At 37.3% G+C, this 24600-nt stretch overlaps 2 protein-coding genes across 3 annotated transcripts; both read right to left on the bottom strand.

Annotated features, from left to right (window-relative positions):
- Positions 1-549: 549 nt before the first annotated feature.
- On the bottom strand, positions 550-10146 carry LOC107037989. The gene is made up of 3 exons (XM_015256837.1): positions 9824-10146; positions 3066-3316; positions 550-1406 (listed from the first exon to the last, which is right to left on the bottom strand). Exons 2-3 carry the CDS (start codon positions 3301-3303, stop codon positions 1093-1095), a joined length of 552 nt encoding a protein of 183 aa, XP_015112323.1. The 5' UTR covers positions 3304-3316; positions 9824-10146; the 3' UTR covers positions 550-1092.
- A 10667-nt stretch (positions 10147-20813) lies between these two features.
- Positions 20814-23994, bottom strand: LOC107037986 (beta-1,3-galactosyltransferase 5). Of its 2 annotated transcripts, XM_015256832.1 has the most exons (3): positions 23925-23994; positions 22965-23243; positions 20814-22161 (listed from the first exon to the last, which is right to left on the bottom strand). In XM_015256832.1, exons 2-3 carry the CDS (start codon positions 23137-23139, stop codon positions 21017-21019), a joined length of 1320 nt encoding a protein of 439 aa, XP_015112318.1. In that variant the 5' UTR covers positions 23140-23243; positions 23925-23994; the 3' UTR covers positions 20814-21016. The 2 variants fall into 2 exon arrangements, with proteins under 2 accessions (XP_015112318.1, XP_015112319.1); XM_015256833.1 differs by lacking the exon at positions 23925-23994 and having other exon boundaries at positions 23007-23480.
- Between the last annotated feature and the right edge of the window lie 606 nt (positions 23995-24600).

Genomic DNA, 24600 nt, shown 5'->3' with positions numbered 1-24600 from the left:
TTTCTCAAAATTGTAAAGGATTAATCATTACTGCGATTATCGAAAATCCCTAAGTGATCAGGCACAACATGTTCCTCTAAATACTGCAGAGTTCATTTGCAACAGTAGTTTGAAATGAATCCATTGAAAAATAATATCTGGAAAAGGTTCTGACACAATTGTCTGTGTTTGCCATTCTCAATATTATGCGCTATGTCTAAAAATAATTCTAATACTCACTACATATAAATATGCATCGTACACTGAGAGAAAAACAAAGACGTTGTCAAACAAGTCTTGTTTGGGCCAACAAAATCGCTAGTTGAAAACTGCCAAAAAAGAATTTGTTTGGCTCGAATTTGAAAGTCTCAAACATGAATAATTGTTCTGCTTTCGATAGCACCGAAATGTTTGGCCCAAGAGGTGGATAATTCACACCAGACGGTGTCCGTTCAAGATGAAAATATCTCATACAGAGGAAAATTTATCAACAAATATTTTATCCCTGAGTTACAAGATTGCTATCGTATCATTATTATTGTTTCATTCAAGGCTTCATTTCTTGTCTGTGACTATTAGACAGCCGAAACGAAAAACTACTATCCCTTGTTTCGCATAAAACCAAAATTTTTCGGGAGTAATGCTAGAAATTCCATTTCTTGCGTGTACAGAGAATGCATTTTTTTTTTAACTACTAAATCTATTTTTGCGACAAAAATTTTTCATTCCAACGCACTCTCTGTATTTTTTGCACAAAAAATCCTTTTTTGATAATTTTCAAAAAACCATTTTCTTGGTGCAAGTAAGACTTGTTTGAGAACTTTGTTGTTTTTCTCTCAGTGTATGTTTTAATTGCTCGTATCAGCAATGTCTAGGATTCTCCGTGAATTGAGAGTTCCTTTCTTGTTGTAAGGGAGAAACTAATCACTATCTCAATCAGGAGATGTTGAGAATAAGAATAATCTCCAATCGTAATTAATGTATATCAGTTATACTAATACGCAGTGATATGAAAAATGGTATAAGTACGAGGAGAACATCGTACCCTCCCTGTAAATCATGGAAAGCATTATTTCGTTAATTCCACGAATTGCGGAATTGCATTTTGAGATCCTAGAAGGAGCAGTCGGACGATACACCGCTGTCGGTGTCCGATGAAATGCAGGTGGATGTCACGTGATTTGGTGACATTATTTCTGACTCATTATTGTTACTTTGCCTCGTGTTGTCGACCTCCATGGCGTCGGTGGATGATGATACAGTGCCCGCTTCTTTCGAGGCGTCACCAACTTCAGTCTTGGGCTGTCGATTTCTCAACTGAGATCTGATGAAGTGCTGGGTCTCCAGGCAAAGGGCGTCCACCCTTTTTTGGAGTACGTGGTTGCGGCGAACCAGGATCAGGGTCCGGATGACAATGTCCAACAACTCTGTGGAATCATTTGTGGTTGTTATTTTCAAGGTGTTATCAGCGCTTGATTTGATCAAATCTGGTTAATGATGAAGTGGAAATGCGGAGTGAGATTATTCAGTCATGAAATGGTCAAAGGTGATTTCAATGTGTGATTAGGTTGACACGATGTTTTCTGTTGAATCTTTTGACATTTGGAGTTGGAATCATAAGGTTTGCCTCTTTGAATCCATATGACGAGGGGAAAAGTTTTCCAGATCGCGATTGTTAGGGAAAAATTAGAACTGTAAAGTAGACTTTTATGGTCTTCATGAAAATATTATAAGTAGTAGGGGAGCATGGGGCAAAATGAAACACGGGGCAAAATGAAACAGTGGGAAAATCTCGTCATCTAAAGGAGATAGGACATTTTTGAAGAGGACCTTTTTTGTAGCTTGTAAAATTTTCTACAAAAAAGGTTTTCATGAAAATCGTCCTATCTCCCTTAGATCACAAGATTTTCTTGCTGTTTCATTTTGCCCCGTGTTTCATTTTGCCCCACCGTCCCCTAATTCTTTTAGACTCGGGAATATTCTGCAGAAAATATTTCTGAAGTCTTAGTCATGAAAACTTATTCATGTTTGACAATTTTTCTATTTCAACTGGAATAAGTTGAAATATTTTATATCGGGGTGCAGATGACAATGTCCAACAGTTCTATGAAATCGATTGTTATTCTTAATGTATTATCACCTCTTGATTTGATCAGATTTGTTTAATAATGAAGTGGGAATGCGGAAAATGAGTTTATTCAATCGTGAAGTGCTCAAGGGTGATGTGAATATGTGATTCCATTCACACGACATTTTCCGTTGAGTCTTTTGACATTTGCAATCGGAATCACGAAGTTTTACCGCTTCGATACTGAATTCCACAGCGAGATTAGTTTTTGTTGCGCATTTTAAAATCCATATGAAGAGGGGAAGAGTTTTCTAGATCGTGATTGTTAAAGAAAAAACAGAAATGAAGTCGAATTTATTCATGTTTGACAACATTCCTGTTAAACCGTTAGAAAATTATTCTCGAAATTTCAATCGAAAAAATTGAAATCTTTAATATTGTCTCATTCATATGAAATTTTCATACTCATAAGACAGTCTATTTCTGATCTATTAAATTAAATTCAGTCGTGAAGTGGTAAAACGGTTTAAGTCGATTTTGCCTATTGGCCAGTTTTTAGTCAATATCTCGGAATCTAAGGGAGATAGCTAAATTGTTGTCAAAACCTTTTATGTAGCACTCACTTTTCTCTAGAAAAAAGGTAATTACAAAAATTTCATTATCTCCTTTAGATTCGGAGATATTCTTCGAAAACTCAACTAAGACATAAGTCGACTTAAACCGTTTTACCACTTTTTTTATTGTTTAAAGTGCTCAACTCTGAATTGAATTATTTACACTGCCCCGTATTACAACAATATTGGGTGTAGCCCCTCGCCTATAACAGTTATTAGTTTAGCATATTTCATAGCGTTCTAATTTCTCGTCCTGCCAGCATAATAACATTTTTAAAAAAATTTTAAATATAATTTTACACTCTTAATTCACATTCTTGTTTTACCACTTCGCTACTGAATTGTTTTTTGTTTTAAAAAATCAACCAATTGACACGAATTATGTAAGAACTGTCTTCCATTACCTTTTCTCCGTCTCTCGAGAATCCTCAACTGTTCCTGTTTAGGCTCCTCAGGTATTCTCGCCTCGGGTAAAGATAACTCCTGACAATTAGCCTCCCAATTTCCATTTTTAACAGATATCTGTTTCAATTCAACTCTCGAGTGCCTATTGATAGCTCTCTCCTGCCAATATTTCCTCCTCACGCAAGGTGCACCGGTCCCCGCCTTGGGAATATCAGCCATGCAAATTGTCGGTGCCATATTCCCAGAAAAACTGCGAGTTATAAAAAGAACAGGAATTCATGAATGAAAAGCAGTCGTTATGTCGCATCTAAAATTAATGAATTTGGGTGGTAGTTGTGCGCGGAAATTGTCGATGCCTCGTGTATGACTGCACTCTGGACAACATTGAATGTGGAACACCAGGTGGCCTTGAACCCTGTGGGTACACGTGCGGAACGGTCTCGTAACCCGTTAGTGTGCGTGCCAACTGCAGTTATTGTACACCGTATGAACGAATAATCCCTTTTTCCGTTTGAGGCGCGGAGAAAAAAGAGTCCCCCTCAACTCCCGATCTGACGATTAATCAAAATCACGTTTTCACTCGGTAATAAGGGGAAAATCGTAATAGAAGGGAAGAATATTTGATCAGGCTCGTGATTTATGAACACCAATTTGCCCTTTGAGTGGTGAAATAAATATCCGTGTAATCCCTTAGTCTGCCTGAAGTGGAGAGAAAAATAAATCGCAGCTGATGGGAAGGATATGTATAGTCGGTTTCGTGATGCGTGAATATCAATTTGCTGTTCGAATGTTTAAATTAATTTCCAAATGGATAATTTTTTAGTGCATATGTGGTGGAGAGAAAAACAATTCTCTTTAACTCGTGATTTAACGATTAAAACGGTTTGAGAATATCCAAGTACTTTGGCTATTTTGTCTTCAGCGAAATGCTTTTTTTATATTTGTAGTTGAACATCACAGCTTTCATTTGAGCCTGATGATTTTATTATTTAAACTTTGATGGTATGAATTTGAATTTCGATATTGAAGCGTTAGAAAATGTTTTAAAGAGCTGAAAAAAATTAAAAAGTCTACTTTTGGAGGAAGATTGATGAAATAATTCTAAATTTTGCTTGAATAAAACGTGCGATGATTGAAAATTACGAGCAGTTTCTATAAATAGTATATAAACAATGAATTTGTCATCATAAAAATCATTTGTTTGGAATCGTAACTAATTTATTAATATTCAGAACTTTACCATAAATCGATTTCATGCGTAACAAAATGTTTTCGAATGTTTAAAGAATCATTTAATTATGTCATTTGAATGACGCAGAATATTAATTATTTTTTTTCAAATTTTTTCAACAAATTTGATGATTAAAAACGGTTGAATCTATAATGTGATCTTCACCAAACTTTAAGATACTTGAATATCCTTAAGTCGATTTTGACTATTAGTCAGTTTTCAATAAACATCTTGGAATCCAATGAAGATGGCAAAATATTTGTTAAAACATTTTTTCGTAGAGCGAATTGAGGGCTAAAACAGAAAATTACTAATAAAAAAAATTAAATGAAATAAAAAAAAATTAACTAATCAAATTATTAATTAAAAAAATAATCGCAGCTAATGAGAAGGATATTTAAACACTTTCTTAATTCATGAATATCAGTTTGCCATTGAAATGTTTAAATCAATATCCAAATGAATAATCCTTTATTCCAGATGAGTTCTACAAAAAAAATTCCTTCAACTTCCGATCTAACGATTAATCAATATCGAATGAAACGTTTTTCATTCAATAATAATGCTTATTCAAATATTTAAATAGTATGTTAATAAAAAATATCGGAGATGCCGCTCCGATGACTCATGGTACGCAATTTCTTTTTTCGAAAAGAGAAAAACTCGGCGAAATATTAATTTCATCTAGTTATCTGATATCTGTATCTAATCCGGATATGCCACATGTGCCAATGCCCCCTCCACAGTCCCTCATCAGTATATTATTTAACTTCTAAGTATTTCACGGACAACAAACTGAAGGTGACGTATCAGCACACGTGTAGCCGAAGACGAGCGGAAAAACAAGTGTTTCACAGAAGAGCTCTGGGTGGGGGTAAAAGCCTGATGTGATTAATTCAGATGTACGATGGGAACGAATGGTTAATACTACGTCAAGTATTATCAGTCGATTCATCGAGCACACGTGGGGAAAAAATTATGATAATTCGTTGAGAATAATTATTATCTTTAGGATAATGTATTTTTCAGCCTTTCCGGTTTTCTAATTTTATCTAATCGCCAATTCGTCACGCCAGGTCGGAAGTCTTTAATAGAAATCTTCAATGGAAGATATCCTATAGAGAAAATCCATCGAATTGGATTTTTTATAGAACTAGATCTGTGCGCATTTTTGCGTATGATAAATATGAAAAAATTAAAATTTGAAAAAAAGAATAATTTGTGAGTTAAAAAAATTTAGAAATACTATTTTTCTTTCTCATGATCAACAATTAGGCAATTAATAAATATGTTTTAGTATAAAAATAAACTTCACACATGAAAAAATGAAAAATATGACGCAGAAAAAGTTCTCGGCATTTGAAGAATTTGAAAATACCGGGGAATTTTTTTCACCGACTACTTCACGTGACTCATTGCCCAATCAGAATTAAGGATTACCGGTCAGGCAGTTTCGAGATATTTCGATATAAAACAACTTCACGTTTCTTTCATCTTTAGAAAATAAGACTTATTCTATTAAAATATTTTCTGTATAAATTCGTCGGTTATTTTTCAATTTTTTTGTGTCATTTTTCAATTAAAAGAGAAGACAAATAGAGTTAAAAATTTTTGGAAAATTCATGTTGCGGAATTCCTACAGAAAATGTTTCAATGGATATAAAAATTACAATTGATTGGAACAAATCAAAGGTTCAGATGCTTTTTTTCAATTTTCTGTGGATATATATGCAGGAAATAGGTATGACATTATTATCCTCGAACATAATATTTCATCCCCTAACCATATGCGCTGTAATTTGATTTCACCCACTCCTGTGACGACCAACCACCTCCGCGTGACCTCGACTGTGGCGGAAATGTCAGGAAGTAAGCTCTCAATCTCGCTATCAAATGCACATGGAAAATTTAAAAAAAAAAAAAAAATACAGAGAGGGAGAGGACAAAAGACAGCTTTATGGAGTTTTTTCGTGAGTTTCCGAAAAGTTTTAGAAAAAACGCAGGAAAGTGATTGCACGATCATGAAATTTCGTGAGCCATTAAGTAATGATAAAACACAAAGCGGCATATTTTTCACATGAATCCGATCAACAATTTACCAGAAAATTTAGAAAAACGTGAATTTTGGCGAAAAGGGTGTAATACATCCTTAAGAGAAAACGGAACCCCTGCGTTTATATGAATATTTAGAATTGTGTTTTCTCCTGCAATTATTATTTTTTATTCAATAAACTACTTCATAGACTCAACAATGCGATAATCGAGTCGATAAAGTAATTTCATAGATAGAAATTACAAATTGTAGGAGAAAACACAATTCTAAGATTTGATGTAGACAAAGGGGTTCCGTCTCCCCTTAAACCGTTTGATCACTTCGCTACTGAATTGATTTACCCGATAATGTGGCCTGTAAGCTAGAGCCTCCATTGCGAAAAACTGAATCAAAGGCAATGTGCCACTGAATTCCATAAATACAAACCGAGAATTGAGAATCCTCTTACGATACATTGCAAGAGGTATGAACATGTGCCACGCGCCTGTCTTCTTCACTTCTGAGAAAATACATTATCCGTCTCTTTTTCATTTGACCCTAACGTTATTTGAAAGACCCGGTCGTCACATGGATAGGAAGGAGACGTACGCCTCGAGGTGAAAGAAAGCCTTCGGCCACACGTGTGTATTATATGAACGATTATCGTCAGAGCAGGGATTCGGTTGGTTCAAGTACTAGAGATTGTCGGAGGGATTTCTTGTCCAGTCATCGGGATTATGTTGAGTTTCACTCGGGAATCTCAACATTATATTGTATTTGTTGCCGGTATATCTTTCTGCGATCAATATTCATTGTGGGGAATGGATCGAAAACTATTGTATTCAAGTATTCGATCGCAGACACTCAGGATGACTCATTTTTATTTCAATCAATTTATGTTTGCTGAAAAGTGCCGATATTACGGGACATAATATTAGCGCTATGAATAATGACACGAGATAAAGGTTGTCTTATCAATAGAGCATGTTTACACAGGGGTGCGATAAAAAAATAGATTATCACGGTTTCTTGCGCATTTTCTGCTAAAAATTGAAAATAAATAAAATGAGATTTGTGATCCATTCGAATTGTCGATGATGAAGCTTTTGGGACGATATTAGATAATTATTCCTGATATTTTGGGAAGTGACGGGTAGGTAAAATTTTGTAGGTAGATCGTCAGTGATTTTCTGTTACTCCTTAAGGGAACAGAAGGACAACATTCCCTGAAAATTTTCAAACAAATTTCCTGTTCACAATTATTAATATTTTTCGAACCCAAGGCACATTGATCTTCATAATCGTCTCTTGGAGATTAATGTGTTTCGATTTGTGAAAATATCGATAACTTTCGACAGGAAATTCGGTCAAAAATTTGGACAATTTGCGCCATTCTGTTATCTCTTAACATGGATATTCAGTGCCAAATTAAGCACTTTTCAATAACAGGCGCCCCCCAGTTGAAGCCCATTTTTGTGTTAAATGCAATCTTCCTTTTTTCAATTGATTGTTTATAATCATTCTCATTGAAAAAAGCAGTACGACCGACGAGAATCATATGCCCCAATTTATCAGCTGTTAAATTTTCATATTACAATAAATGATTTGTTCATGTTCTAATTCCTACGCTCACTAAATAAGATTTTAATCATAATTACAATTTAATTCCTTCTACGACACACTTTAGAGTGTGAATTTCTGGAATTCAATGTTTGTTGATACTCTGTTAAAAGTGCGTGCCCACACTGTTATCAATTTTTAGTTAGTTCACGCGGTAAATCAATTAATCTGTTGTTCATCTCATCAATATAATTCCGCGCTTAGAATATTGTCACCTCGTGTTTTCAACCAAGTTAAAAATTAAAATTTCATTTGGAATATTGAGTCACAGCTTTTTTTTATGCATATCATAAAATTTCTGTTTGGATATTAATATTATTTGTTGAAAGCGAAAAAATCGATCATCATTTACACTATATTCCGTTTAGATTCTCCTATCCTTAACGTAAAAAAATGTGAGATGATCTCATAATTCTAGCTATTAATTCTAATCAACTTTGTTCGAAGAAAACCTCAGTAAACGCAATATTAACAAAGTAGAATTATTCCATTTTCCCCTGACCTAAATGATTTCGACAATTATAATTCGTTTATTCGTGTTTCATAGAATGGTATTTAATTCTCTTTTATTTAGCAGGCGGGCTTCATGAAAACTCGACGGAAGACGATCGTACTCATGGAAACCGCCTTGCTTTCTCCATTCGTTCGAGATATCCGCCACGTTCGAGTTCTCACTTTCAATTCCAGATATTCCCCATGCTTCTTCAGAAAGGAATTAAAAATTCAAGAATATATTTACCGGAAGTTTCCCCATTCCTATCAATTCCATGTGACAATTGACCAGAAATTTACAGTTCTCATGAATTCCTCCCCAAAATTCCGAATGTCCAATGCCGAACTTCCTCGATATTTCCGTAAACCCAACTCTTACAAAAATGTCCCGGAAATTTCACGGAAAAATTCGCAACAGCGTAGATTCAGGCTTGAACGTGTTGACTGCCACGTGCGGCCCATTCCCCCGACTAGTTCGCTCTCCCTCCGAGACGATTTCTGTCCTCGTCCGGTGCAGACATACACAACTAGTGTAGATCGGCTCCCGCGGCCCCAGCACGTTTTCACCCACTCTCACAAAACGCCTATCTGCCAAAATGCCTGGACTGGGCTGTACTGCCAGGAGTNGGGGGGGGGGGGGGGGGGGGGGGGGGGGGGGGGGGGGGGGGGGGGGGGGGGGGGGGGGGGGGGGGGGGGGGGGGGGGGGGGGGGGGGGGGGGGGGGGGGGGGGGGGGGGGGGGGGGGGGGGGGGAGGGGGAGTACACGTGGCCTTTGACGAAGGGTCGTTGGCCGCGTATTGCCCCATACCCATATACCCAACGTACATGCGACAACACCTTCTCACCTCTCGTTACGCACCCTCACCCCACCCCCTGGCAATGTTTTTGATCGATTGTTCACGGGCTGATTGAAACATTCCGATCATTATTCTCGCCCTCATCGCACGTGTAATGCGGATCCCTCAGGCTCTCTTTACTGATAACAACGGGTGGAAATGAGCGGCTCGCGTGCGGCGCACCGCGAAGACAATAATCAGTAGTTAAAAAATAAGGTGAACTCAATTTTCACAATAAATCAACGACAGCCCTGATAGGAGCCATCACGGGGACTAATACAGAACAGAAACAAGTGCGCGAGGCCCGAAGTCTCTCGGCGACAAAGGTCATTGGTCTAATGACTCAACACCCGGGGCGGACGGGGTAAAATGGACCTTTTTAAATCCTCACGTCGGCTGTATTGACGACACCAATAGAATTGACATTTTCGCATTCTGAGTGATTGAAAAACAGGTTCAAAGGGTCCATTTTGCCTCTGCATTTGTGATGATTCAGGGTGGATGGACAGGATAATGTGACATTATTGTATACAAATACGAGCCTCACCGAAGGAAATATCGCTTCCGCTAATTCCTCTGTAATTGCTATCGTTCCCCCGTCAATCACTTGTCACCTCCGATTATTCTGCTTGTTCCGGGGAGATACGGATAGAAAATAATTGCCGATGTTTTACAATTCACAAAATGTCAATTCAGTAATTTTTGCAATTACTGGGACGGTGTCACTCAGTGTAACAACACCGTTAACTTCATTTTCTTGACTGGATGTTTAAACAATTCGGGGTTACCACGTGCCTGTTGATGGTAGTGAATGGATCGTGTGTGACTGACTTGAATCCTTTAATGGCTCTACGGCGACGACCAACTCGTCTGAACCTGCGGACCAGACTGAAAACCATGAGTGATACCACGCGCGCGCACTCGGGTATTCCTTGTGCTGTACTCACACAAAAGGATGGGGGGGGGTCGGGTGAAGGAGGAGAGGGGCGATAAAAAACAAGACGAGTGTGACGAAATCGCACACCACTGCAGCTAACAATGATAATAATTCGAATTACAAACGTGCGGCACGTGTATCCCCACTATGTGAGCCAACGGGAAGGAGATTTCGAGGGTCGGAGGGGAGTGAGCGCGTGCGCTTGGAGGAAAAATCAACGGATTTGCGAACGGCTGGGGTTTCATCATCTCTTTTCAGGGGTAATATTTTATTTATGGGTGGAGGAATTCTCGTCTGTGCATTTTTTAAGGAAAAATACGGGGGGGAGAACCTTGAGGGAAGTTACTACTCGTTTTGCAAGTTCAGGGTGCGGGGAATTGCAGGTTTTTTACTGACAGACGTCACTGAACCGTTAATTTTAGTAATTCTGTTTTTATGGTGTAGATAGAATGAACTTCCGGATCGATTACATTTTTTTGCGGGAATAGAGATGATAAGGGCGGTTGATAAGAGCTGTGGGGGACTTTTCTGGATGATGTAGTGTTAGGAGAAAAATGAAGTTTCAGAGTTTACTAAAATTTAGGGAAATTCGGGATTTTTGAAGAGCATTGAGATGAGAATTTTTCAAACTATTTGCATTTTCAAGGAAAACATGAAGGGAGGGCCGAAGTCGGGTGAATTTTCAATTAGTTAATAAATCAAGAATATCTTTCAGGAAATAATTGAACTGAAATTGACAGGGCTCATTGATTTTTCCATGAAATTACTTGAATTTTCAGTGGAACTAAAATGTGATGAAAATTTCCGGAAATTTTAGCGGAATTTATCAATAATTAAAAAAAAATAAAAAACGTGGAGGAAAAGTTTGTGGGAAGATACTGCAGTTTTTACAACTTCGAGAGTTTTCAGATAACGGCAGTTTCTTGGCTGGACAGATGTCACTAGACCATTAATTTTAGTAGTTCTGTTTTATGGTGGTAGATACAATGAACTTCCGGATCGATTAAGTTTTTTTTCTGAAATAAAAATAATAATATTGTTCGATAAGAGCTGTGAGGGACTTTTCTGTACCATACAGTCTTAGAAGAAAATTGAAATTTCATGGACAAGTTTTGAACAGAGCGTTGAGATGAGAATTTCTCNGCTAACAATGATAATAATTCGAATTACAAACGTGCGGCACGTGTATCCCCACTATGTGAGCCAACGGGAAGGAGATTTCGAGGGTCGGAGGGGAGTGAGCGCGTGCGCTTGGAGGAAAAATCAACGGATTTGCGAACGGCTGGGGTTTCATCATCTCTTTTCAGGGGTAATATTTTATTTATGGGTGGAGGAATTCTCGTCTGTGCATTTTTTAAGGAAAAATACGGGGGGGAGAACCTTGAGGGAAGTTACTACTCGTTTTGCAAGTTCAGGGTGCGGGGAATTGCAGGTTTTTTACTGACAGACGTCACTGAACCGTTAATTTTAGTAATTCTGTTTTTATGGTGTAGATAGAATGAACTTCCGGATCGATTACATTTTTTTGCGGGAATAGAGATGATAAGGGCGGTTGATAAGAGCTGTGGGGGACTTTTCTGGATGATGTAGTGTTAGGAGAAAAATGAAGTTTCAGAGTTTACTAAAATTTAGGGAAATTCGGGATTTTTGAAGAGCATTGAGATGAGAATTTTTCAAACTATTTGCATTTTCAAGGAAAACATGAAGGGAGGGCCGAAGTCGGGTGAATTTTCAATTAGTTAATAAATCAAGAATATCTTTCAGGAAATAATTGAACTGAAATTGACAGGGCTCATTGATTTTTCCATGAAATTACTTGAATTTTCAGTGGAACTAAAATGTGATGAAAATTTCCGGAAATTTTAGCGGAATTTATCAATAATTAAAAAAAAATAAAAAACGTGGAGGAAAAGTTTGTGGGAAGATACTGCAGTTTTTACAACTTCGAGAGTTTTCAGATAACGGCAGTTTCTTGGCTGGACAGATGTCACTAGACCATTAATTTTAGTAGTTCTGTTTTATGGTGGTAGATACAATGAACTTCCGGATCGATTAAGTTTTTTTTCTGAAATAAAAATAATAATATTGTTCGATAAGAGCTGTGAGGGACTTTTCTGTACCATACAGTCTTAGAAGAAAATTGAAATTTCATGGACAAGTTTTGAACAGAGCGTTGAGATGAGAATTTCTCAAACTATTTACATTTTCAATGAAAACCTGAATATTTAATGTCGAACTATGATGAATTTTCAATTAATTAATAATTCAAGAATATATTTACCGGAATTTTCCTGATTTCTGATAATTTTCAGGAAATAATTGAACTGAAATTTACAGTTCTCATTAATTTTTCCATGAAATCCTAATTTTTTAATGATGAAATTTCTTGAAATTTCAATGGAACTAAAATGTGATAAACATTTCTCTGGGCGTCCGCGATGAGAAAGTATTATTTTTACGTGTGAGAGGTGTATAGCCCTCGCTGAAGACGAGTGCTCCCCTTCCACTGGCCAAAGTACACTTATCCCACGCATGTCGGACGTTCCTTCATCACAATTCGCACGAAATGTGCTTTGCGCACGCGGAGCTCACGTAAAATGTCACTTTACCCACGGTAAACTCCAAGCCCATGTTGCTAAAACTCTAGACGAGAGGTGCACGAAAAATTCTCAACTTCAATGACCAACTGCACTCGACCCCCCGCCCCACGCGCGCTCGTCCGATAAGACCTGCCCTATCGTTGAACTATATCGTTGTTAATCGAGCCGACGAATGAAAACAATTAACAACTTGTCTTCTATATGCGACCCGTAAACTGTACATTCCCCCGAAAAAATAAAATACTTATTTCCCCTGCGGAGTGGAGGTACGTGTAGATAATTCAAGACCGCTCAAAAATATTTCTCAATCATTTTTCTCCTCTTCCGTGTTTCAGATATTTCGAAATCCCCTCGACGAATGATTTTGTGCGTCAATGTCCTCGCGATGACAAACGAGAGATAAAACGAGTGATTTCGGAAGTTGTGGGGGACATTGTTTGAAAAGAGGCCTACGGGATTCCCACAAGGAGCAAAAAAGAAAAATAACTCAAATGTGTGTCAACGGTTTAACGTATTTATAAAGCGATACACGTGTCAACCGCGACACTGGTTAAAATTAATAGGCGGAACATCGGTCTGAACTTGTTGATTGATCAGCTCGGCTATATCCAACTTCGGTTATTATAAAAGACGGTAAATGTCGGAAGGGGGAAAAAAATAGAGTGGCAATGACACGTGTTTTATGAAGGATAAACACGTCGGTGAATCGCGGAGAGGCCGGTGAAACAAAACGAAGGTTACGTACATATGCACAAAACCGCTGCAACGATTGCGTTATCTCCACGGTGCGTCAGTTGGTCATTAGCCACGTGTCTACAGCAAGTCAACGTGAAAGGGTCTCTTGAATTTAAGCGTTAGTGACATTCCATCTCTTTTCAGTCTTTTTATTCGTTACGTCGAGCCACTCGACTGTGTTAACACATGATGCGTCTGCTGAGGCATATTAATGCAAGTGGAGAATTTAACATTCTTGATAGTTTTTATTGGTAAAATATTTTTTGTGAAATTCTTTCTTAAAAAAGCGTGGGCAATGTCTGGAATAGAAATTGAGAAGTCGAATGAAAACAGTGAGGCGGTTTTCATGAGTAGCCCGCCTGCTAAATAAAAGAGAATTGAATAATATTCTATGAAATATGAATAAACGAATTGTAATTGTCCGAATCAGTTAGGTCAGAGGAAAATAGAATAATTCTATTTTCTTAATATTGCGTTTATTGAGGTTTTCTTCGAACAAAGTTGATTAGAATTAATACCTACAATAATGAGATTATCTCACATTTTTTATGTTAACGATAGGAGAATCTGAATGCAATATAGTGAAAATAATGATCGATTTTTTCACTTTTAACAAACAATATTAATATCCAAATACAAAATTTATGATATAAATAAAAAGAAGCTGTGACTCAATATTCTAAATGAAGTTTTAATTTTTAATTTGCTTGAAAACACGAGATGACAATATTCTAAGCACGGAATTATATTGATGAGATGAACAACAGATTAATTGAATTACCGTCTGAACTAACTAAAAATTGACAACAGTGTGGGCACGCACTTTTACCAGAATATCAACCCACATTGCATTCCAGAAATTCACACTCTAAAGTGTGTTCTAGAAGGAATTGACTTGTAATTATGATTGAAATATTATTCAGGGAGCGATCTAGTCAGTGTGATAGATGGATATATTAGGGCACTGCACAATCGGCCGGCTGTGCGACTGGGTTTACATGGTTTCCTGTGCAGTCCTAGCTCGAATGGGGCACAGCTAAGAGTAAGATGGCCATGATACCGCAGATAACAATGAGAGGAAAAAGAAAGGAGGGGAGGCTGGCTAGAGGAGGGGTTTCAAATCGAGAATTACTTCGATAAAACCAATGAAATAGAAAAAATAAAAAAATAAATAATATTATTCAGGGAGCGCAGGAATTAGCACATGCGCAAATATTTTCTTGTAATACGAAAATTAAACAGCTGATGACTGGGACATATGATTCTCATCGGTGGTACTGCTTTTTGCAATGAGAATAATTATAAACAATTAATCGAAAAAAGGAATATCGAATCTGATAGAAAAACGGTGATGCCCTTTAGTAAAGAGAAAAGTATTGCGTTCATTTCCACTAAAAATAGAGTGTATAAATGAATACGTCAACACTCCAATCAATGATATCGCCAATGGCTGTAAACAACTGGAGATAAAATTGTCAATACTCCTGTTATTCTCCCCGAAATCATTGGAATGAGGACTAGTGCGCACAAGGTTTAGTTGACCACGTGCACATGTTTTTCGCGACGGGGTGTCTGTGTGGGCAAGTGAAGTAGATGTTCACTGCAGCGTCATGAATGACGCAATAGTCGGCTTTATATATGAACGGACTGCCCGTGGACAATGCTTATTTTACTGAGATTTCGTGATTCCTCCTCTGTGAGGTAAAAACCGATGTGGGATGGAGCTTCCTTCATCCTGGATATGGGTCAGATTTTATGAGAAGAGAATGCCCAGCATCAACCAGGAAACTATGGGGTGGGAGAAACTTCTTATCTATTTTGATGTAGAAGCCGGGCCAAAATGGAGCTTTCGTCTCCAATAATTCGAGCTTGAAGGTGAGATAAAGGTCGTCCAAATAAAAAAAACCTATTTTACCTAACGAGAAAAATCAAAAGCCCATTATTCATCTCGTCCTACATGAATGACTGCAATGCTGAATTGAATTAAACTATTTTAATTGAGACAAATTGATAACAACACTCTACCTTTCAACAAATTACGAGATAAAGGTCATCCAAATAAAAAAAGCCCATTTTGTCTAATGGAAAATATCAAAAGTCCATTCATCATTCGCCTCGTCCTACATGAATGACTGCAATTTTGAATTGAATTTAACTATTTTAATTGAGACAAATTGATAACAACACTCTACCTTTTAACAAATTATGAGATAAAGGTCATCCAAATAAAAAAAACCCATTTTGTCTAATGGAAAATATCAAAAGTCAATTCATCATTCGCCTCGTCCTAAATGAATCACTGCAATGCTGAATTGAATTAAACTATTTTAATTGAGACAAATTGATAACAACACTCTACCTTTCAACAAATTACGAGATAAAGGTCATCCAAATAAAAAAAGCCCATTTTGTCTAATGGAAAATATCAAAAGTCCATTCATCATTCGCCTCGTCCTACATGAATGACTGCAATTTTGAATTGAATTAAACTATTTTAATTGAGACAAATTGATAACAACATTCTACCTTTCAACAAATTAATTTCAATACCACGGCAGTGGAAATGTTTCTCTTGAAAGAGAGCAAAAATACCCTGAAAATTATGTGTGATCACAAGGAAATATATTTCTCAATGGAGAGCGGAAACAATGAGCGCTCGGGTTTGAATATGAGGAATGGAGGAAAGCCAAAGAACCAGATGATACGGGTAAGAGCCGACAATAATTGAACTATTGTGGTGGGAGATAGCGGTGAGATATACATAGGTATAGCAGAAAAGGTGGAGGACCTCGCACGTGTAGCCGAGATCCCCCACTCTCGTGTTTGGAGTGACTGTAAGGAGCGTCCTTCACCGTTGATACTGGAGGGGACCTACGGAGTGTCGTTTCGACCTTCTTCCGACCGTCCATTAGGCCTAGTCTCCAAGGGAACGCCGTCCGTTCGATAACTTGTCAAGTCTCTGATAAAGTACTTTTATGTAGAATGCGTTGTCTGAAGTGTGAGATTTTTAGCTGATCGAGAGGCAATTTTAATTTTAATTTCAACCCCAGACTGGTCACCCTACGCAACGAAGCGACTTGGTCACCTCAGCGGGAATCTGCCGCCATGATATCTAGGCGTTGACGATGCCGGATTTACTCTACACTGCCCCCGCGCGTTTAGCGAGGTTCTGGCAACGTTGCGTGGCGAGCGATTTCGTTTAACATGGCAAACAAAATTCTCCGGTTGAAAATAATTTATTCAAGTTAAATTTTCAATAAAAACATCAATATTCAGTTCCAAATTGGGCTGAATTTTCAATTAATTAAGAATACGAAGTGTAGACCAGGCAACAAATGCAAAGAAAAAAAAGGATCGGAATATTTCAGTAGCGAAGTGGTGAAACGGGTTAAGTCGACTCATCTCCCAGTTGAGTTTTTGAGGAATACTTCCGAATCTAAGGGATATAGCGAAATTTTTGTAATTACATTTATTGTGGCACTCAATCGGGTCTACAAAAAAGGTTATAACAAAAATTTTGGTATCTTTCTTAGATTCCGAGATATTCATTCAAAACTGGTCAATAGTCAAAATTGACTTGTGCCGGTTTACCACTTCACTACTGATTTCAACCACGACTCCAGGGACACTCCAAAACCCTGGTATAAAACTTGTAAGCTTAAGAGAAGCGATATAGTAACTGTTAACCGGATTAGAGCCAATCATTACCACTTTCCCGCTTCCGTAGAAAAAGTTGGAATAATCAGTGATTCAAGCTGTTCTTTTGGAGCAGAATTTCAAGATTTCGAACATGTCCTGTGGCATTGTCCAAAGTACAACCAGCAACGATTAGAACTACTAAATAAATTAGCAAAAACCAACTGCTCACGCCGCGAAAAAATTCGCAGATGGAACTGACGATAAATACGTAGAAGAAATATGTAAATATTAAAAAAACTGTAATTTACTAATTTAAATGCATGGAAAAAAACATGTAACGTACCGACAGTGTAAATAACCCATGTTACGGGTTTCAATACATTCAATAAATAATATTTTAAAAAATAAGAATACATTCACCGAAATTTTTCTGACTTCTGTCAATTTTCATGGAATAATTGATAAATAATATACTTTACAGATTCCATTGATTTCTCCAGGGATGGACACTAATATTAGATTTTGACAATATTACAAAGGGATTATCTCCTTATATTGTTCAAAGTTTAACTATATTTAACAAATTTAAAATATAAAATTTATCAACCAAATTTTCCGATAATATTGAAATGTACTTTTTTAGTTAACAAGCTAATTCTAAATTTAGGTAGTTGATTTTCGATTATCCAAATAATCGTCAATCTTCCTTCCTAAATTATTGATTGATAGAATATTTCGAAATTTAAATGTGCAAATTGATGGTTAATTTCATATTTAAAATTTTAAGATTTATGTTAAAAATTAAGAACTTCACAATTTAACGGTAATTATGTGTATAAACGTAAATTACTCTATAATATTTTCAATTTCAGATGACAAAATTACGTGAAATTTGAGCAAAAAAATTTAACTCCGCTGGAGAAATTGTGGAATCCTTGTATTCAAGTATTTAGATTTTCGATTATCTGATTTCAGTTATTGCAGAATATGCTTAACTCGCCCCTCTCTAACGTCAGTGGCACAGCTCTAGTAAAGGACGTTCCTGAACTGCCCCGGCAGTGCTGTTATCCAATCCCAAACGGCTGCACCGACTCCACGTGGCAGCCTCAGACGTAATCGATGTTCGCGTTCTATATACTACGAGTGAGGGAGAGCCAACACGTTTTTCTCAACCCGCGAGGTGACCTACGTTGGTTTCCCCACATTTTTTTCCTTTCATTTCCTTCCCACTGGGCTGAGGAAATGAGAAACTGCGGACAAGTCACCGCTCGGTACTTGTGTAGAAATGATATTAATACGACTGAAGGACATGGCATTCCTGACTTATGCTATTTTTCGAGATGGAAATGCTCAGGTTTTCTTTGACATTCATGCAGGAAGCAATTTTTTCCCCTTCAATTATTCTTTTTTACGGACTGGGATCATTTGTCGAATACATTTGCGAGACTGTGATTTTGTATTTTTTGTCTCAGCAGAAGAGACGGTTTGTTTGGGCTGTTGGGAGCTTCTTATCGGGAAATTGTGGGGAAATATTTGCTCTCCGCTTGACTAATTTTTGTGTTGCAATGTTTTCCTATTCAGATATGAGCGGAATAAAATGGAGATGTTTTCAGAGGGAAATTTAGAATACCAGTGGGTCGGATTTAATGGCTGCTCTAGAACGAGGGCTCAGGGTCAAGATTAAAGTGACTCGATCTGATAAAGAGGTTTCATGTAATTTCACCAAATTTTATCGGTTATATTCCAATTCTTCATGTTTTCAATTTTATTGCCAATGGTATTAAGGGACTTGCATAAAAGTCAGTTCTTTCTCATTCGCCTATTCACACATTCGTCGTAACGTAAGAAAAGCTAAACAGCAAAGATAATGGAAAAATATAGCCTACATCGTTAAAAAATTTCGTCCGAATTTTCTGTGCCAAATTCTGGAGATTTTTTTTTTCAAGTTCCACTGAAATTTCAGGAAATCTTGTCGTTGAAAAGTCCAATGTTGCATTGATTTGCTGCTCGAATGATCTGGAGATCAACAAAGTACTTGGTTTTTCATGTTCGTCTATAAATACCAGACAATTAATTCATTCCTACAAAGTAAAATTTACATCAGCGCAATTAATTGACTGTTTCTAATGATAAAATATTCAAATGCTAAAATATTCAAAAATATTCATTATTCGATAGTTTTCCATTGAATCCGCCAAGTGAAATCACCAATAACCCGACATCTATCGGATGTCAATTTATTATCTACAGCTGATTCCGTAGAGATCGTCATGAGTAAGAATGAAGTCGATAAACTCCATTCCTGTAATTGAACATGGTCAGTCTTCGTAACATTCTCATTTCGAAATTGATTTTATTGAAGGTAGAGATCAATGATCCAAAAATCAGCGAAACTTATCATAAACCGGTCAAACCAAAATTTGAATCATTCAAAGTTCAGCCATAAATTCTCGAAATGTTGAGCATTTGCAGTCTGATATCGTGTTTGCTTTACAATAAATAATAAAATACCGCCGAGATGATCGATCAATTATCTAATGAACAGTCGTTCCCCTTAAAGATCTTTAATCAGCGCCACATTTCCCACTTCTTTCTACCAATGACAAATGCAGTATTATGACTCATTAATTTCCGCGAGCGATTTACCTGATCATCATCAACAATTGTCGCAATTACAGTAGCAGAATGAAGACAACAATAAAATCACGGAAAACCACTTGTTCAGCTTGATTAAAAAGACATTTCCAGTGTTCGAGTAAAGACTTTCCAAAATCATTCAACAGGATTATGGTAACGGTTCATCAAGATGCTGAGAATTCCTCCCACAATCTCTCAAATCCCATGGCCCATGGATTCACACACATTCCGATGGGAAGGATTAAACCTTACAAGTCGTGAAAACAATTCCGATAGTAATCGATGATGGCGTGAGGGCAACAGTTCAGATTGTGCTATTCAACTCTTGAAAAATAGCCGTGAAGAGGATGCAAGAATACCCAAGCCTCGATCCACGGAAATTATCAATCGAACTCGTAACGCCACCGCATGAAATTAGACAATTCCGGTGAATGCCCGGTCTTCCTATTACCGTAATATCAAAACTTCCTTTCATCGAAAGTCATGAATATGTGTTGCGCACGAAAAGCATATGGTCCCGAGAGGCCAGTACGAAAAGCCGGAGGACACTCGAAATGTTTAATTATTCGTAATGCCTCAACGCAGGATAAATAAAATTGTCTCTTTGACGCTGAGGGATACAATTCAAACAATGAAAGTCCCTTTGATGCTTTCAATTCATTTCTGTGGAATGCATCCCCCAACGTCAAAGCTTTTGTAAAATCTTCGATAGTGATATTCATCTCCAATAGATATAAATCAAACCAGATGTTCCTAGGGCTAGTGGAGAAATAAGTTCACAACATCGACTAAATTGTCATAGTTTGAGTAAAATCTTCATTCTGACGGTTACACCATTCAATTGCCCACGACAGCTGCTCTCAGGCCAACTCAACTGTACTAATAGTCCATTTCAACACGTAAATAGTATAGCAAAAACTGAGTTATAACTTTGAAGCAATGAATTTGCTTCTCTTAGTTTTAGGAGAAATAATATTCTACAGAATTAGTTTATGTAAACATCAGGTCTTTAATTAAAATCCTTTCTGCACATTCGAGACACAATACGTTGCAAATACCATGTGTTCTCACTCGTACAAGATTACAGCAACATGAACCAATAATTTGGTCACAGTCAGGAAGTAGTCATGTGCTTACAAGACAGGTTTCACTCAATGGAATGTATCTTCACGATAGGATGTACAGTGGAGCACTAAAATTCCTGAACAACCTGAGCTTGTATCTTATGTATTCTGTTCACGAACTTTAGTGTTCGACTGTATTTTCTCCTTCCGAACTTGCACTTGGTCTTACTATCTACCAGCATTTTCTGAAGAAGGGCTTGATGTTCAGGTTCAACGTCATGTATACTGATGACACGTTGCACATTACAAAAGGTGTAACTGATTTTGTCATTCCAAAATTCATTGACATGCACTAGATCGATCCTGAGTTTGGGAGCAACCATACCAGTAATAAAGACATCCTCCAGGTTAAAGAAAGTTTGGTTCAGCGCACTCTCATACAGTTTATTGATAACATCCCCCGACAAGAGGTAGGCCGGTCCAGTCATAAAGTCAGGATACAGCACGGGTTTGTACTGCGCCGAAGAGATGTAGTATTTGCTCTGTTCATCTCTAAACGGCTTCCACTTGTGTGCCAATTTACCAAATATAACATTCCTCTGTCCCTCGTGTTCTTCAACGAAGGACAAGAGTCGAGGTATGTTGATGAAAATATCATCATCGGTTTTCAGGAGAAACTTGGCGTTTGAGCAGTATGTGTCGACCCATTCTAACGTTGAGATTGTCTTGAGCGTTAGGTTTGAGTATGAGTCTAGGAATCTACCTCTTATCAAATCGCCGTACCACTTCTGCTCGTCCTGGAGAAGCTTCTCCAATTCAGGATCTTCTGTCGTACCAAGCATGAATACTGCACTGACGTTTGTAAGTTCTTCAAGGGAAACCCATGTTTGTCGTATTGCAGTTCTCGCTGCTGTGTGCGACGGTCTTGACGTGATCACAATCACCAAATCCATGTCTTCGCCGTGTTTGGGGCACTTCCCCTGGGCTGATACATTATATCCACCTTGATATATCGCACGTATTGTGTTATTCTCGTTGGTGACGGTTGGCTGAGTGCCTGGTGTGGTGGGTGAGGCTCTGAAGAGGCTGAAGGGTCTCTCAAGAGGCTGAAGACCCTGAGGTGGTGATGTGGATGTTGATCCCGTTGGTGGGGCTGAATTCCGAGGAGCAGTTGCGTTGGTCGAGAGGGAGGACAATGGTGCAGCCTTTGAAGACTGGGGGGATGCGTTCCTGATGTTGGGATCATTGACGTCTCTGATGAAAGCCGATTCACCTGCGTTTACATAACGGTACATTTTTTATGACGTTGGGTAAACTTATGTTTTGCATTCATGGGATGAAAAACAGGCGACGAAAAATAAGGGTTGAATTAGTATTCGTCGACCCTTGGAAGCAATAGACATGATAAAAAGATGATAAAAATAAAAATTACCGTGCCGGTAGAGTAAAAATTACTGTGCCGGTAGTAAAATTTACCAACCGTTCCAGAATTTTCGTTGTTATCTACATAAAAATTATTGGACTGGAAGGGTAAAGTTTATTATGCGTCAGGATTAAATTTCTCTAACGTAGAATCAAATTTGATCATTATATATTAATTTTCACTAAGTTTCGGGATTGAAATGAGGAAACGATGATTCATGGTAGGGGAGGGTGGGGCAAAACGGCCGCCCTTCAATTGTCAATAACTTGTGAATGACATTGTGAAAATTCCCAGTTTCAACTTCATTTTGAAGATAATTTTTCATTCTTCAAAACGAGCTCTAACTCATCCCAATCGGATTATTGAATCGGAAAATATTGACGATTGAAGGGGGGCCGTTTTGCCCCATCCTCCCCTACACTTTTATAGAATGGTAGGATAATTTTCATTAAAAATTTCTCTCCGTGTAGTGAGGTAAAGTGCAAGGTAAAGTTTACCCGGCCAAATTAATAGAAATTATAGCCAAATTATAGAAAATTCCTATACCTTCCGCACTCGCACCGAAATATAGAAATTGGTTAAAACATTCGCTCCGTGATTACTTGATTTGTTACAAAATTTATTCAACAAAATTCTCATTTTTGAGTAACTACCGATATTTTCATCGTCCATCAAATTCTTTCCATTATACATACTGACATCTCCAGGCGCGATGACAGAAGACGAATCATTCGTACTCATTCGTAGATACAAGTACAAGGTGAGAGCGAAGAAGCACAATATGAGGATCTGCAGATCGTGACGGCGAGGGCTCAAAAAGGGGCGCATGACGATAACAAATAAATCGACTCAAGGATGTCCGGAAAATCGCATACCAGTTTTTGACCTTACTTTTCTTCACTGGCAGAGAGTTAAAAGTAAACGGGTAATGACTGAAAATAAATATTGTGAAATATTGTCTTCCGGCAAAGGCGATGAGTGACTTTCATGATTTTTGAAGTCCACAATGAGAGAAAAAATTAGTTCTGCCGAAAAATTATGTTCCCCTGAAGGGATATTTTGTCGTGTTGCATCAATTTACTTGCGGACAAAAAAGAAAGTTTCCATCAAAACACGGTAATTTCCGTTGTAGTAATTGTTCTCGTGAGACATTTGTCTCTCGGGTAAATACATTCGTTCTACAGAGAATTATATGAGGCTCCGGTTTTATCAAGTGAATTTGACTGAGTAGTGTATATCTTTGTCCAATAAGCATTTATAATTTCCATAGAACAAATGATAATTTCAAGAGAAAACTACAATTTTCTTGCCGAATACTGTGTTATTGGCAAAACTAAATAATTTCGAGGGGACAATTTTTTGTTGGGAAAAAAATATTCTTTCCCCGTCAATGTATTCTTTCTATGGTATAAACCTGTGGAGTTCTCTCAGATCAAATGCTTGTCGTACAATAGATTATATTTTTCCGGCCAACAGTTTGAATTCTTCTAGGGATATTTCTGATGATCACGACAAAAATTTAATTTTTATGAAAGATAGTAAATTTTTTTCTATCAAGTTGGTTATTTTCCCTTAAGTAAATATGGAACAGCCACTCCATCAAATATTTTTACGTGGAACATAGTTTTCCGACAGAGCTAAGTTTTTCTCTTCGTTCACTGATGTATACACTGCACTGATGACTGCTCTTTACTGTACAATACATGCCTTTTTCTGCAGGAAAATAAACAAAAAGCAATTGAAAGATTATTACGAACTATAAATTCGAAACATCACGTTTCACTACATTTTTACGTGCATTATCACCACTTACCATGTATTGTTATGTTCTCTGATTTTTCTGCTTCACTCTGTCTCAATATTCGTCAATGCTGATTTTTCTCAATTGTATATATTTGGAGCTTGCATTCGGAAATCGCCCATTTTTCGTTTTTACAATGTTAAAAAAGTATAAGTGTATTATTTTTTGTTGTCAATTTGGATTTATTTCTTTCACGATATCTCCATACGTAAAAAATTATAAATAATAGAAGGAAGAATGGAATGAATGGAAGTGATTAGAATCAGTAGGTCGTATATCCAGTGCATACAGACATTTTGATTTCAACAATTATTTCACGAATACAATTGCAAAAAAATACTTTTGTGACTGGTTATTTTCAGAATATTCGAAGTACGTAAATCTGAATCGGAATATAAATGGCGTAAATAATATTGTTTACATTCCGATCATTTTCCTCCAAAAAATTAAAAAGATCTTCATCGTAGGGGTAAAAAATCGTAACTACC

This window comes from Diachasma alloeum, unplaced genomic scaffold, assembly GCF_001412515.2.
Source record: "Diachasma alloeum isolate Michigan unplaced genomic scaffold, Dall2.0 Dall_scaffold_00276, whole genome shotgun sequence".
Taxonomy (NCBI): domain Eukaryota; kingdom Metazoa; phylum Arthropoda; class Insecta; order Hymenoptera; family Braconidae; genus Diachasma; species Diachasma alloeum.
This window is presented reverse-complemented; position numbering and strand designations above follow the sequence as displayed.

Excerpts from the sequence above, each read along its gene's own strand:
- LOC107037989 (XM_015256837.1), bottom strand. The coding sequence starts at position 3,303 with ATGGCACCGACAATTTGCATGGCTGATATTCCCAAGGCGGGGACCGGT. Across the intron at positions 1,407-3,065 it reads TCTCGAGAGACGGAGAAAAG|AGTTGTTGGACATTGTCATC; the intron begins GTAATGGAAGAC and ends ATGATTCCACAG.
- LOC107037986 (XM_015256832.1), bottom strand. The coding sequence starts at position 23,139 with ATGCGCCCCTTTTTGAGCCCTCGCCGTCACGATCTGCAGATCCTCATA. Across the intron at positions 22,162-22,964 it reads GATGGACGATGAAAATATCG|GTGAATCGGCTTTCATCAGA; the intron begins GTAGTTACTCAA and ends ATGTAAACGCAG.